This window comes from Dunckerocampus dactyliophorus, chromosome 1 (genome assembly GCF_027744805.1).
Source record: "Dunckerocampus dactyliophorus isolate RoL2022-P2 chromosome 1, RoL_Ddac_1.1, whole genome shotgun sequence".
Lineage (NCBI taxonomy): Eukaryota > Metazoa > Chordata > Actinopteri > Syngnathiformes > Syngnathidae > Dunckerocampus > Dunckerocampus dactyliophorus.
This window is the reverse complement of record NC_072819.1, coordinates 42716058-42732738: the sequence shown is the minus strand read 5'-3', so window position 1 is coordinate 42732738 and position 16681 is coordinate 42716058. Positions and strand designations below refer to the sequence as shown.

At 41.5% G+C, this 16681-nt stretch overlaps 1 protein-coding gene across 2 annotated transcripts in view; it reads right to left on the bottom strand.

Annotated features, from left to right (window-relative positions):
• Positions 1–5296: 5296 nt before the first annotated feature.
• Positions 5297–16681, bottom strand: part of LOC129186635 (cadherin-4-like) — a 290983-nt gene continuing 279598 nt past the window's right edge. For both annotated transcript variants that reach the window (XM_054785083.1, XM_054785089.1), the window contains 3 exons: positions 16039–16178; positions 15783–15947; positions 5297–12154 (listed from right to left, as the gene is read on the bottom strand). In XM_054785083.1, coding sequence (XP_054641058.1) covers positions 11948–12154; positions 15783–15947; positions 16039–16178 — 512 coding nt within the window. In that variant the 3' untranslated portion in view covers positions 5297–11947. The remainder of the gene's footprint in view (positions 12155–15782; positions 15948–16038; positions 16179–16681) is intronic.

Below are 16681 nucleotides of genomic sequence, written 5' to 3'. Positions count from 1 at the left end.
TGTGGTTGGCTGCAGCTGTTTTGTCAGTGGTGTGGTCTCACTGACCCACAAGGGAACATTATCACCTCGACTCGTAGCTTCTGTTTGCCTTTTTGAAATACTAGAGCACACATCCTACGGGTTGCTGCCAACTACGCTGTGTTTCCTTTCAAAGCTCGGTTGTTGTGGTGTCCATTGTAAAGTTTGAAGTTTGTCTCCTTGTATAGTTTTGTGTTACCTTTGACCGTTTCAACCCACTTTCATCCCTCCTGAGAGCTCACTCCCCCTCGATGCTCCCTGGAAGGATTAGACGAGGAGTTCACTGTGAGGCCATCGGGCAATCTGCATAACAGCCCCCCACGGTGGAGAAAAAAAAATCAACATTGATGTAAAACAATAAAGCCAATGTCTGGCTATTTAGTTGTTGTTCTATGGAGTAAAGGCATTACATTTCAAGTACTCGGCACATTTTCTTTCCATCATATCAAATGTTGGTCTTGTCTGTGTCCTGAGGCCGTCCAGCCGTCCACCAAAGCCGCCATTAGATGAAGATCCAGTCAGACTTGGGCCATTCCCTGATCTTTCCCTCACATCCTCAGGGCCGGAGGAAATGTCAACATGGCCACAATACTTTTGTAATGTTTTAACAACGATTCATTGCACACATTTCACTTTCGACAGCTTGTTCCTATTCACGCAAACATAAAATATTTTGCTATAACTGATGTAACGTGCATCCCCTCATTTATTAAGCAACATTTTAGAGATCACAAGTTTGTACAAACTTTTACTGCTCGTGTCATTGATAAAATAAACATCTTGGGATGCAAAAACAGAATAATGGCTAAGTGAATGGCACTGTCGGCTCATGCTTGGGTGGCCTTCTGAGCAACAGTTTGCATGTGCAATTCTCTCAGGTTTACACCTGCAGTCCAAAAGCATGTATGCTAAGTTCATTTACTATAAAGAAATAGCTGCTAGTTGTGAATGTGAGCGTGAAAAAAAATGGATAAAATGGATGCAAAACCATGGATAATACAGCACCTAATATTTAACATACAGATATTTATAGTATACAGTATCATGTATCGCAACGAGAGCTCTTGCTTGGTGTTCCAATGTGTGTTGGATCTAGTGTATCAGATTAGCCTGTAGCTTTGTTGGCATCGTGTGTTTAATGTGCAAAGAAGAAGAACAAAAATACACCAATCATTAGAATTTCACATCAATAGTGACTATAATGTACAACGTTCCTCCAAAACCAAGGAGAAAAACATTTCTGAATGAAGAAGGAAACAAGAGACAAATGATCAGATGGTTGCCACACACTGAGGTGTGGCTTTCTTAAAGGTTTTTCCTTTGCTACTGTGGCCTAAAAAAATTATTTGTGCCTTAACTTTCAGGTAGCAAAGGCAGATTTTGAGCCCTATTAACGTGCGATAATACTGTTATGTGCGCAGGCACATTGCTGCAGCTCACTGTCACTCCATCCTTCTCTCGCTAGACCTTTTTGCTAGCGCAAGGGGGGCGAGTTGGTGCACGAGGCGAACCGGTGTACTAGTGCACCTCGGGCCAGGTTTTGGGGACTGGGCTCCTTGCTGGGTTTGCGGGTTGCTGCCTGGATAGCGGCCAGCTATGCTGGTTGTTTAGCAGTATTGAGGAACGGAAGGCCATTCACAGATGGCGAATATGCCAAAACATTCATGCTTGAAGAGGCGAATGAACTTTTTGACGTCTTTTCGGATAAAAACAAGATAAGACAAGATAATCAAATGAATAAAAGACATGCCACCGTCAGCAAGAACTGTTCTCGATCGTGCAAAATTACCATCATGATAGCAAATCAAGTGGAGTAAACAGAAGTGAAGGACATGAAGTTTAACCTCACCATGTATCAACCACTTGATTAGCTTTAGTATAGCAATGTTATTAAAAAGAATGAATTCAGAGACTTATTATATTCTAAAATTGTTGGTCTTGTCCAAAAACGCACACATTTAGTTCTGTTCAGCATTAAAAATTATTATATGGCTGTCTTAGAAATACATTTTAAAACATCGCTTAGCCAAAAAGGTTCCCGAACCCTGTTCTACAAGATCCAGTCCTTCCTTCAGTCAACAAGCAGGTCTCAAATACTCAAATGCAAACGGATCTGATAAGTCAGGAGGGCATTTGAGGTGCTGCAGCCGGGCAGACTTTATAGTCACTCTGGGAAGATGGCCCCATCAGACCCATTTGACATGATCATGGTTGTTAGATTGGCTCATGTTTGTTCAGAAAAACAAATTTGGCAAAATGTGACTGAAACATCTGCACATTAACCAGTGATAACAGAATTCTGAATAACCATGCCTCCAAATCACAGTCGTTTCCACTTTCCAGGAATGCAACAATTTTTGTAGCTGCAAGAACATTTGCATGTGAGGAAGGTTGCAGGCATAATGCATTGCACCTCATCTATATTTAAAATGTTTACTGTGATTTACATTTTAGGGCAAAGTTGCCAAGCTAGAAAAATATGTGAAATTAAATGTCAACAAAATACATGAGCGCATTTAGAACAGCTATATCCGGTTGTTGTTCAGTTTGTAATATGACACAAAACAAACATTTTTAGTTAAAAATGTAGAATACACAGAATCCACTGTGATACCCAGTGGCAACTTTGCATTATAAATACACCTGCCTAATAATCCTTGTGGTGTTTTTGGAGTCTTTTTCCCGACTGCCTGTTCTTCCTAACTATTCCTGTCCTCTTGCTGCAGAGCTTGCCACCCAACGTTGCCAAGGAAATGGCACAGTGAGCATGGCTTGTATAGTTAACGTCCAATAAAAAGCAGCTGCCTTTTTTACATGCTTTCTGATAGACAGCAACCATATGCCATATTTTTCAAATGGGGCTTGCGGACACAAATGGGCCTAGTAACTACTGCAGAAATGTGTGATTTGACATAAAAAATAAATTCTGTAAGTCTATGTTAGTCTAAAATTCTATGGCTGGATAAAGGTATAAACTATTTGTAGTCGAGGCAGGCTGCTGGAAGTGAAATTGCAAATAAAAGTATGAGCACCACTTTTAGTGGTAGTGGTAGTAGTGAGGACTGAAGTTTTTCTGATGCAGCTCTTTGTCTAAGTCAGGGGTGTACAAACTAAGCGAGGGCCACATACTGAAAAATGAAAGGATGCAAGGGCAACTTTGATATTTTGCAAATATATATATATATATAAGTGCATGGCTCAGATCAAGGGTACCCGAGTGTTACAATTAAAATTTTAAACTCGTGGATAGACCTTGGTAATGTTATCAACACAAACTTCAAACATTGCAAAACACACACCCAACATACCAGAGCTCGAGACATCTTCCATTTCCCATAGCAACCCTCCAAAGTTCACTTTTTCTTAAATGTAAAGTACATAACTCGGTGTCCACTCTGTGTTTGTGACTTTTGTTCAAATAATCTTATTTTACTCTTTTATACACAAAAAAATCACTTTAGTTGCAGAGTTGAGTAATTATTCCATGAATATATACCATTGTAATCATCATGGGGTTTGTTTTTCCATGGAATTATGTTCTTCAAAATTTTCATCGGCAGGCGGACACGAAGGTTATGTACACAACAGTTGTTTTTTTTTACACTGAGAATATTTGACTAAAACACTTTAGAAACCAATTTCAGACATCGTTCTTTAATTCTAAGTAGAAATCATGACAAAATTACAAGACAAAAGGACAAGATCGCGGGTACAAGCGGCCGAAATGAGTTTTCTCTGTAGGGTGGCTGGGCACTACCTTAGACATAAGGTGAGAAGCACTATTATCCGGGAGAAGCTCGGAGTAGAACCGCTGCTCCTCCGGATTGAGAGGAGCCGGATGAGGTGGCTTAGGCATCTTGTCAGGATCCTCCCGAATGCCTCCCCGGGGAGGTGTTCAGGGCACGTCTAACCGGAGGAGGCCTCGTGGAAGACCCAGGACACGTTGGAGAGAACATGTCTCTCAACTGGCCTGGCAACGCCTTGGGATTCGTCGGGAGTAGCAGGACGAAGTGGCCGGGGAGAGACAAGTCTGGGCTTCCCTGCTTAGGCTGCTGCCCCTGCGACCCGACCTCGGATAAGCGGAAGAACATGGATGGATGGATGGATGGATGGATGGATGGATGGATGGATGGATGGATGGATGGATGGATGGAATATTCCATTGCGTGAGAAGGGAGGGGGAGCGGTCGAAATGATCATGATAGATTACGCATTTGGATGTCGTTTTAAGCATATAAATTAAGACTAAAACAGTAATATGTACTTTAAATCGAAGAAAAAAAAATCAATAATCAGTTTTTAGGAGACATGTGGGGACCCCTGGAAATTGTGGGGCCCTAGGAATTGCCTAGCCTGTGTTTGCCTAATGGTAAGTCTGCCCCTGAGTCCGTCCCTACTGCAATAGCAGTAAGACATGATGTGTGAGACCTTTAAGGGTGAGCAAGAGTGTGAGTGAGGGGGCGATAGAGTGTGAAAGCAGCTTGGTGCTTGGCGTTAAAATAAAAGTATTACCTAGAAAACCACAACCTGACTCTTACTCCTACACCGGAGGGAGTGGATTAGCCCTGAAGTCACGACATTACAGACCTCAACCTTGGAAAAGCAGACGCCACTCTTATACGATCCTGACTACAGTCTGGAGCCCCAATTTGAACGGCTATCAATTGTAAAAAAAAAAAATGAATTCACTTTGCCGTGGTGTCCTCTGTGGCTAGGAGGTGTGACAATCTGTGCAACAACATCGCACCTCTAATAAGCTTTTGGCTTGGACGCCATAGTGGTTCCACGTAGTTGCTTGCGACAATGGACAAGACAATGGTGGCTCTTTGCCCAGGCAGCTTCTAAGTCATGTGAGAAGCTCATGTGAGGGCGATCTTTCGTAAATTAAACAGACTGTAACGTCGCAATTCGCATAAAATCAGAACATCTCCTGTTCAAATACAGCCTAAGATGAGGCTACCGTGAGCGTATCTTCTCAGCTTAGTGTGCATGCCCTATCTATCGGCTGAGTGCACTCAGTAAGTGCATTGAGTGGGATCATGGCGCCTGCCAGTTTCTGTCCTTTAGCATGTTGCCAATAATATACTGTTACAGAAACATTTATTATACACAGTGACTTTTTACAGGATGTGTAATGTATTTAAATTAAGTGTGACATCATGTGTGCATGTACTTCATATCCAGATAAAACGTAAGAGCACAAGTGTTCATGAGGTCATAAAAAAATAAATGGGACTATGAAGTATTCGAAAACATTTTATTAACCAAAGTGATTAATTATCTTCGTTTTCTTGTTATTCTCTTAATAAGCAAAATGTATTAACATAAAAAAAAACACTCCAAAGGAGTCACGTCACTGAATAACTTGCCTGTGTAATGTTTTGTAATTACACACTTGATGGTTGAGCAGACACTCCAGAGAGCCCAATATGTTTATACAAGCAATGAAAAAGGTCTGTTTGCCATGATATGTCCCCTTTAACAGTTAAACAGCACTTGAGAGACTAACTGCAGATCCAAAGATGAGGCAGTGTTCTTATAAGCAGGGGGATTCTTTATTTGTAACACACAGTCCTGAAAATGATTCTCCAGCTCAGTATCTATTTTACAATGTTTATCTGCATACTGTGCAGGTACTGTATGGTATTTGGAAATCAAGGTTGCACTATAAACACACACTTGAAACAACATAATCTCTCTTTTCCATCTTTTTCTTCCTTTTTTTTTTTTTTTTTTACAAAATGGGTACAAACACCAATACAAAATGCTTGTGCTGTCGACAATTTACAAAAAGCTATTTTTCTTTGACTTTAGATACCTGTGCAATTATTATTACAACATTATAATTTTTCATCTCAAACTGTGGCTATGGTATGCGAGAATCTCATTTGGAGTGCAACCTCGGTCATGCCGGTTGTCAGACGTTGTCACATGTTGGATGGTTACTGTAATAGAATTCATCCGGCCGTTATAAAAAGACATGCAAAAAGCTCAAGTCGTACATTAAACTTGGTTTGTTTAGCGAGCAAATACTACAGTATGTACACTTGGACTTGAGTAAGGAGATCTCTAAAGAACCACTGGTCTTTGTTGTGGTGGCGGCCACACTCCTGCAAAAAACGGGTCACTCGTGTCCATTGTCCACACAGAAGTGGAAAGTATGCAGGAGAGCAATCGTTCTTCAATCGTTTGCTATCTCTTCTATAGCTTCACCAGTAATACGGCGAAGAGAGTCGTTGCCGTTTGTCAACAAGCAACATCATAACGGCGGCGTTTGAAAAAAAAAAAAGTCAAGAGATTCATTGTGTGGACATGGGCGGCCCGTGCTTCTGTGTTTGTCCCAGATTCGCATCTGGATGCCTGCTCTGAGACACTAAAGGTGTCAAAGAACGTCCTTTTGTCCTCTGGCAGTCACACTAACTGTACGAGGGCCCTTTGGCCTTTGCAGTCACCTTGAAACACTGGAATAGAACTCGCATATATGTACAGTAAGGCCAAGAGGAGTGTATGTGCATGTGTGTGTCTCTGCTGGACTATACAAGCAAGTCTGAAAGTGGAACGGCGACACACGTATGGCTGTGTGAACGTGCTCAAAATCATTCGAGTTCTCTTCACCATGGCTTTTTAGTGGTGAAACCGACCTCGCCGATGTGTTGGTCTCACTTGAAGGAGCGAGAGAGAAAAATCACGCGGTCACAAGTGATTCATGTTGACAAATGTATAAAAAAAGGTCCTGTATATACAACATTTATGTGTCAGACACAAATCACAGATAGCGAGAGTAACAGCTGTGTTTATTTTGTGAGGATATTCAGGAGGCGGAGGAGCAACCGGAGAGATAAGAGCTAATCCGGCAGCGTGTGTCCCTCCTTGCCTTGACTCTGATTGCCCTTTAAGCTGACAGCGGTTGGGAAAATCACTGCTGTCGGTTTCTGCACTATAAGGTGCAATTTGCACCTGTTTGCCTCTGAATCATTCGATTCTGACCCTGTTAACCTCATTGTTTATAACATGATATTCTTCCCTTTTTAAGAGTCCAATCTCACCCAGATTTGTCTTTTACAGCCTTGGATATTTGCATTAGTAGGAAAATTGCTTCCTTCCATTATGTTTGCCACCACAAACGGATTAAAACAGATTTTTTTTTTAGCCTTTTTCAAGGAGATACATCATTACTGTTTTCCTTTAGGAATTTCTCAGATTGAAGAGTCATCCAGCATCAACCACCACAGGGAAACATTTTCCACTCACTTATTTCTGGATAATTTTTTTAATGTTTGAATAATTTATTCAAACATTTAGAAGTCTTTATTTCAGATCAAGATGGGTGCGCTCTGAAGTGTGATGACACAAGCCCATAAGCAGAGTTGCTTTTCATTAAGCCTTGACAAAACTTCTTTGAGATAATCTGTTAAAGCGCCAGTTCGACAAGTCGACTTTGATATAACACGTCATAACTTCATAACAAACTTTTTGCTTGCACTAACTTCTTGAGGAAAACTCTTGAACTTGCAGCCAAAATTTTCTGGGGAGCATTTCAGATGAACGTTCAAGTGCGCCTGAAGAGAGACAGATTGAGGGGCTGAGAAATCCCTGGCTGATGCTCAAATCCCTCAATCTTTGTAAGCACCAACATTTTTATATTTAAACATTGTCAAGAAACTGCACTGAACCAAAAAAAAAAGAATAATATACACTCAACAAAGATGTAAGCGCAACAGTTTTGTTTTTGTTCCCATTTTTTACGAGCTGAACTTGAAGATGTAAAACTTCGTCCCTCGCCATCTTTGCGCTTCGAATTTTGTGGTCACGGTCTTTCAAAAATATATGAATTGTTTTGGGGTTGAACACTGGCCATTATTAATGAAAAAAATATGGATACTTGAACAAATGTTCTGTATTGTTTTTCTTAAATTAGGTATTTTCAAGCATAAAAATGGCTAAACGAACTAAATACAACTAGAAGGCTCAAAAGATGCATTCAAAACTGCTGATGCCATGTAGTATTGACTACACTGCTCACTAAGTGTCAGTAATGTTCGTGTTAATGTTTGGTAAGACACACAAATGCCAGACTTGATCGCCGGAACAAACAGGCTTTTATTGCAGGTTTGAATGATCTCACAACAGGCACAATAATCCCGAATAAAAATCCCTTATAAAAACACAGGCTACTGCTTTGGCCATTTTACCCACGCAAAGCTGAAACTCATCTTTGAACCCTTGACGTCACTTCCTGTCCGCCACTCACTCAGCTCCCCTGGGGAACACGTTTACTTTGACACACACAAACAGGAGTCTTATTTATGTCTTAAATGGTTTATTTACTCTACTACAGTGGTGTGAAAAAGTTTTTGCCCCCTTCCTAATTTCTTATTTTTTTTGCATGTTTGTCACACTTAAATGTTTTAGATCATCAAACAAATTGAAATATTAGTCAATGACAATAAAACTGAACACCAAATGCAGTTTTTAAATTAAACTTTTTATTATTAAGAGAGGAAAAAATCCAAACCTACATGGTTATTATAGTTTATTTGAAATATATCAATCTGGAAAAAGCTATAAAGCCATTTCTAAAGCTTTGGGACACCAGCAAACTACAGTGAGAGCCATTATCCACAAATGGTGAAAACATGGAACAGTGGTGAACCTTCCCAGGAGTGGCCGGCCAACCGAAATGTCCCCAAGAGCGCAGAAACGACTCATCCAAGAGGTCACAAAAGACCCCATAACAACATCCAAGAAGCTGCAGGCCTCACTAGCCTCAGTTAAGTTCAGCGTTCATGACTCCACCATAAGAAAGACACTGGGCAAAAACGGCCTGTATGGTAGAGTTCCAAGACGAAAACCACGGCAGAACAAAAAGAACATTAAGGCTTGTCTCAATTTTGCCAGAAAACATCTTGATGAGCCCCAAGACCTTTAGGAAAATACTTTGTGGTCTGACGAGACAAAAGGAAGGTCTGAAGGTAAGGTAAAGTCGCATTTCAGAAAAAGAACATCATACCAACAGTAAAATATGGTGGTGGTAGTGTGATGGTCTGGGACTGTTTCACTGCTTCAGAAGACTTGCTGTGATAAATGGAACCATGAATTCTGCTGTCTACCAAAAAATGTCCAGCCATCTGTTTGTGACCTCAAGCTGAAACTGACTTGGGTTCTGCAGCAGGACAATGATCCAAAACACACCAGCTAGTCCACCTCTGAATGGTTGAAGAAAAACAAAATGAAGACTTTGGAGTGTGCCGTGTCAAAGTCCTGACCGGAATCCTATTGAGATGCTGTGGCATGACCTTAAAAAGGCGTTTCATGCTGGAAAACCCTCCAATGTGGCTGAATTACAACAATTCTGCAAAGATGAGTGGGCCAAAAGTCCTCCACAGCGCTGTAAGAGGCTCATCTAAAGTTATCGCAAACGCTTGATTGCAGTTGTTGCTGCTAAGGGGGGCCCAACCAGTTATTAGCTTTAGGGGGAAATGACTTTTTCACACAGGGCCATGTAGGTTTGGACTTTTTTTTTCTCCCTTAATAATAAAAATTTTCATTTAAAAACTGCAATTTGTGTTCAGTTGTGTTTTCATTTTTATTTAAATGTGTTTGATGATGTCAAACATTTATGTATGACAAATTAGGAAGGGGGCACTTTTCACACCACTGTATATTGGGTGCAGTGTAAAGGTGAATATAGGGGTGCTATTTAATGTCGTGAGGGCTTTAATAATGCTCTGACAACAAAAATATGCAATTTCTAAAAAGGAATCTTACTTTGTGAGAATTCATTTACCACGGTCGGGTCTGGAACCGATGAACCGCGATAAACCAAGGATTGCGGGAAAGTAAAACTACGCATTTTGGAGTGGCCTTCGATTGTGGCCATTAATTATGAATGCTCACAGATTTAAACAGATTTGTGAAAAATATTTCAGAGAAATAGGCCTTTTGTACATACATGTTTTAAATCTTTGAGTTCAGCTCATGCCAAATGGAAGCAAAAACAAAAGTGTTGCGTTTATATTTTGTTGAGTACACTGTAGTAACATAAAGAGCAAGGGATTGATTGGTATAACAATCACGTTAGGTCAGTGATTCTCAACTGGTGCGTCAGAACCGTTTTTAGTGGGTCACGTGGTCTCTACCAAAATAAATAATGTAATCACCCAATGTTCGTGAATGCACCTTGCAGTGGGGCTATTTGCTTGCTACGCCAAGACGAGCTGCTTGCCATGTTTATGGGCGACTTGGTCAAGCTCGAGCGGGAGCTTCATGCACCGTCCGTCCGACACACAGCTAGATAGCTAGATAGAGTATCTGCTGGAAGAGAGCGCGGCATATAAAAGCTCATGTGGGGGAATTCCACCCACACTGCAGACTACCAGGTACAGTATGACAGCACTGTTTAATGCTCAATACAATCGATTGGCGCAGGCAGAGGAGCGGTCACCAAAAGAAAAGGTCCTATTATTTTTAGGTCCTTTATTTTTAATTTCTTGTTTCACTTCTTATCCAGGTTCATGTGCAAACGCTGTGATTCAACACCCCAGATATGCCGTTTACTGAAAACCTCTACAGACACTTTTTGTTGTTATAATTTTTGAAATTGTGGCTACAAACATATTTATTGTTCCTGAAATGATCTTGATTAACCTCGTTTAATTGGTTATTGTGCACTACCTCAAATTCAAACTGCACTTTAATGCCTTTTCGTCAGATAAGATATATAAGGAATTTGAGAAGTGTACGTTCAAAAATTTCCGCAATTTGTGTCACCGCTTGTCATTGAAGGGTGATGGTGGGTCCCGCAGCCATACTAGTTGAGAACCACTGCTCCCGGTGAATTCCGTTTGTCGACTATTTTACTTTGTATTTGCAAAATTTTATGTTTTTAAAAAAAAAATCATATTATACCACAAGTAAACTTGTAAAATGGACATACCCTTTGGGGGTGTGGATAAACATGCAAACCTCAAATGACTTTAAAGGCAAAGACCCCCCATCACGAGATGGGAAACATGACTCTGCCACGAGCTGAGAAATATGTTAGGTGCGAACACTGTGAGTTCAAAACAAACACAGCTGCTAGTGAAGCCACAAGAAACAAAGACACTTCTCCACGACAGTCCCATCTCATATTTTTGTGATTTATGCAATCAAGAATGCACATATGCTCTAAACGTTTACTGATTTTTCCCTGTAGGCCAGTGAACAGTATGTCTACATAACACGCCCTCGTTAGCTGGTCAAAGCTGAAAGCAACACTGCCACCTCCCGCAGATAAACCACAGCCCTGCAGCATGATGGAAAGGTCTGAGTTAAAGGGTCGGGGGTCAAATGAAGGCGCATACGCTCAGAAAATGGCAACTAATCCTGAGTTAGAGGGAGTCTGTTAAAATATGCACCACTGAAGGCACTTTTTTTAAACAACAGTGCTTCTATTCTAAGTAATTCAAGTTCAAGAGAGAATAAACAAGGGCCCTCCGCACAGGAGGGACTGTCATATCTGGGTTCTTGTTCCTTTTTGTTACCCCCTAGATAAAGGGGCTCAAACCTAAAGTTTCTGCACAGAGGCAGACAGGGGCTGACAGCTAGAGGGAAGTGAAAACCTTCAGGAATAAGGAACAACTGTTGTTATGGAGTGAACAAAAAAAAAAAAAAGCTAAACAAAGTCACAAGGAAAAGGACAAAACAAAAATCCGACAGAAGCGACTGAAGCCAGCATCAGGCTTGAAACATGACATGGAATTTTGAAAATACTAATTGTGATAACTCAGAGCTTCTGCTTGAGTCAGACGGCGCCGGACCTCTGGAGCAGGTAGTTCGATTGTTGGTCAGTCAGTGTGAACTTGTTGCAACCCCTGGTGTTGGCGGGACATAGCATGGCAGGCCAGCTGACAGGACAAGTGCGTGAGTGTGTGTGTTTATGTGAGATTTAATCCTCCTCCCCCCCTCCGTACATGTCTGCCAGCTTCTTGAAGCGGGGTCCCCAGTCGTTGAGGTAGTCATAGTCCTGCTCTCCGGTGCTGGAAGAGTTGAGAGAACTGACTGAGCCGGCGGTGGAGCCACTGCCTTCATAGTCAAACACCAGCAGAGAGTCATAAGGTGGTGCTGTGGGGTCGTTGTCAGCTGCTCGGAGACCCTACGCACAAGGCAGAATAAGAGCGGTCAGTTTACAGCTTAACCACATCATATGATATCAAAAGGCTTTTTTCTCCCAATTACAACCTGGAAGTGTTGACCATTCAAATTAATTCTGACTACATATTAGTTTCATGTTCAGATACATTTGGGTGTGAGTAAAACCAGTTAGCCACATGGATGAGCATTTAATCTTCATATAATATATAAACAGCAGATGTATAAACAGTTACCATACGCCCCGGTTAGCGTATGTTTCGGTTTATGTACGCACAATTTTGCCTCGGATCACATACGTTTTCTGTTTAGCGTACAGTCTGCCATGCGTCTTGTTGTGTTATTAATACACTGCATGAGTCCAAGTGTGTTTGTAACATACTTTTATCACAAGACGTCCTATTAGCATGCTAGAAAAATGGAAACCAGAACCGCAGTCATTGCCCACCACCTCTGGCGCCCGGCTATGATGTCATCACTGACTCTGTTGACTTACACAGTTACACAACGGGTCTCTGCTTTTCTTATTGATCTCGCCTGCAGAATAACCCACAATGGAGCCAAAGAAAGTTGCAAGTGCCAGCATTTTGATAAAGAAAGTGAGAAACACTACTGAATTCACAAAAGAACTCATAGCAAAACACAAAGGTGGTGTCAAGGTGGAGCTTGCAGCCTCATCGCCATCTTTGTCGACAATCAAGTCTTCAATCACGGTAAAAGGGATGTTAAATGTTCATTTCCCCTTTCATTCATCATTTATATGTATTTACATCCATTTTAATTGTTTTCTGTATGTAAAGCTGTTAATTGAACTTGCATTATTTCTTATGGGAAAAATTCATTTGGTTAGAGTACTTTTCCGTTTGAGTTGGACTTTCTGGAACAGACTAATGATACTAACCGATGTTCTCCAGCTTACAAAAGGTTAAAACAGTGGTCCCCAACCTTTTTTGACCCACGGACCGGCTTGTGTTCCCACAAATCTCCCGCGGACCGGGGGCGGTGCGGGTGGGGGGTTCGTACATTATAGCGATCTAATTTATCTTATTCATTATGTATAGTGTAAAACGAAGACATGAACAACATCCGAATGCCGACCCATCATTATTACATCGCTGTTTGACATGTTTGGTAAAAGGCAGTGTGCTAGCATGAATTAACTTGAGACAAATGGGCACATTAGCACTCAATAAGTCATCAAAACTTACCTTCATGCATTCCCACATAGTACCAGCATTTGACACCAAATATGAGGTGCGGGAAAAATGGTAAAAATACAGTAGTAGTCTATCTGTGCGGCGAGAGAAAGTTAGCACACACTCAATGGACATGCGTCACGTGAGCCGGATGTAACAAAGAGAATCCGGCCATATTTCAAAATAAAACAACATGGAAATTATTTTTTCTTTCTGTGCGGCCCGGTACCAAATGCGGCCCGGGGGTTGGGGGTCACTGGGTTAAAACACTGTTATATTAATCTTAAGGATCTTGGCTATCCTTTGCCTTGACAAAAGGTAACATAAGTATGACGATATCGCTGACAAGAAAGAAAAACGGCCATGTCAAATCGCATTGACTGAATTGATCATGTTTGGTTTTCTTCCTTATATTCAGGAGTTGCAAGAGCACAAATAACATAACTGTTGTTTATAAGTACAGTGGAACAGTTTTCATACAAAAAATTGTGCTAAAATTTTGCCTCAGTTCTCGTACACTGTCTCGGTTATCCTACAATACCGCGTGTAACTGTTGTACTTCACCCCTTGGTATGTGTAATTTACAGTACTGTACTGAATGCAGTATATAGTTAAAGCGGTGGCCATCTCCTGTGTCCTTGCAGAGTTCCTGTAGCCTGCACATATACGACAGCTATGCAGAATAAAAGGTGACTTCAATGTTAACTCATGCTAGCCGTGCAGCTGTGTCCATTGTCTTCAACTACGCTGATAACATTGTTTGTTTATTCAGCCATCTTGGATCACACACCCAACACCAAATCTAGCAATACTTAGTTCCCTCAATACTACGGCATCGTGCAAGGCACATTCAAACCAAAATGAGAATGTTATACAAACTAGTCTCACTAGTATCACTACACGGAATCGAGTGCCCAAAAAGAACATTTTTTATTGAATGTGACAGCTAAATAACCCACTATGGGGCCAAATATAGTTTAGAGGGGTGAGTGTGAGGTGAGAAACACCACTGAATTCAAGTCATCACAAAGTCAGAAGATCACGAAGAAGCGCCAAGATGTATGGGAAGTCTGCATCAATAATAAATTCCACCCTGGCGAAAAAAGAAGAAATTAAGAGCGCTAAAGATGCGAAAGGAGTAAAGGTGTTAACAAAACAGTTGTTGTTGTTAGTGGTGTTGATTCACGAAAAACAGTTAGCGAGATATATTGTTTCGGACAGCAAGCTGCTGCATACGGACCTAGCAAAGAAAATGCCTGCAACAAGTGATTCTGTTGACAAATTTAAGGCCAGCAGAGGCTGGTTTTAAAAACGTAAAAAAAGAACAGGCATACACAGTGCTGGAGAGGCTGCAAGTATGGACAAACGTGCCGTCCATTTATCCATTTCCTTTGTCATTCATTGTGTCGCATTGTTTTGTGCATGTAAACAAACTATGCAGGTAAAACAGCGGAAACAGACCTCTCCGGATAGTTTTTTGTGCCACAAGGGTGACAGTTAAAGACAAAGAAAACATTCCCCCTCCAAACAATAACCTCCCCTCCTCTCAGTGGTCCTGCTTGTTTTGCATAAGAGTGTTCCCTAAAGTTAAAAGTGATGTTAAATGTTCATTTATCCATTTATATATGTATTTTGCATGTAAAACTATAATTATTCTCTGTAAAAAAAATTTTTTTTTTCATATTTGTGGGGCCCTCGAATGGATTATTTGGATTTACATTATTTCTTATGGGAAAATTCCTGTTTTTGTTTTGTTTTGTTCGTAGGAAAACCGCGGTCCCATTGTACTTTGTGTTTAGTATGTTGATGCAGCTTCATAAACGAGCTATGGAAGTGTGTTTGTTTCTTAAATATCACCTGCTTTTAGGGATGACAAAGGAGGACCGCTGACAAAAAGGTTGGTCAGATGACGGGGACTCTATCCACTTCACTAGAATACATAGAGAGGCGACGAATAGAAATATAAAAATCGAAACTGCCTCCATCCCTCGGGACCCGGTGGGTGGCAGGAACGCTGTGTATTTGTTGTGTTTGTGTTTACTAGGCTGCTGGAACGGGATCAGGTGTGTGTATGTGTGTGAATGAGAGACAAGGTTGGATGGATCAAAGCTGAACAGCTGCCAACACCTCTCGAGTGTGAACGCGCTGTCAGAAGTCTGTCAATCAGCATTTTCTCACATCAGAGTGCCGACATTTTAGGTTTGTGTGTTTGTGTTTGCGTGTGTGAAAATGTAAAGCCTGTGCTATGAGAGCAAAATACGGACGTAAAAATATGGACGTCCTTTCCGTGGCCATACTAGCGACCAGCTACAGTATCGAAGAGAAAATCAGATTAAATGTCGAGATCAATGACAAGTGAAAGGCCAACCTGCTGAAGGAGAAACAATTTATATATAATCATGTACACAGGTCGCTCGTGTCCAGGTGCGTGTTCACCTCATGGATAAAGTCCCCGATGTCTCCAGGGTGGGGCACGACAGGTCTGATTGGGTACTGGGATTCAGGGATGATGGGCCGTTCATCCACCCTGCGGACACCTGGAGGCTTGCTGATGATGTGCTCCAAAGAGTCAGGCTGCTGCAGCTGACTCAGGTCGTAGTCCTACAAATCCCGAAGGTGGCACAGATGTAATCAGGGTACAGGAGGTCAGATTCGAGAGCATGTGTGTGAGTTTCTTCTCCTGGGAGCTCACCTGGTCCTCTTCGCCCCCACCCTCTTCATCGTATTTCAGGATGTTGTCTCTGACATCGTCCTCCGGGTCAATGAGCAGCTGTTTGGTGTGCCTCTCCTTCTCCCTGCGCTTGATCCACACCACAAACAGCAGCACCATGCCTGCAAGGGCACCCAAACATAAATGGGATGCATTTCAAAGCAGTATTTCAAGATTACTGTCTTATTTTGTTGCGGTCACATGCTTTATTGAACAAGTCGGCAGTCTTTTCATCAGTTCCTGATATTTGCCTCACATGACCTTCATGACTACAACTAGAAAACTCTCTAGTTTAGTGCTTGTAGTCACTAAGACCACAGAAGTTCCTGCGTTGACATAGAACAATAAGTCATCAACAAGCTTAGAATTTGGACAAACTTGTATGGAAGTACTGAACTTTGCTCCAAAGAAAGTTCTTATTGTAATACATGAAACTGATATGTGACATCTTATGCAGCTTAATGACATTAGCTTGGCTGGTTTTCGTGATTATCCTGCAGTAGGGATGTCCCGATACGATCTTCAGGATCGGGATCGTCTGCCGATCCGCTGTATTTGTGAAGATCGGCTTCTGCCTTGAAATCGGGCCGATCCGTTTGCCGTATCACGTTTGGAACTCTGAGCC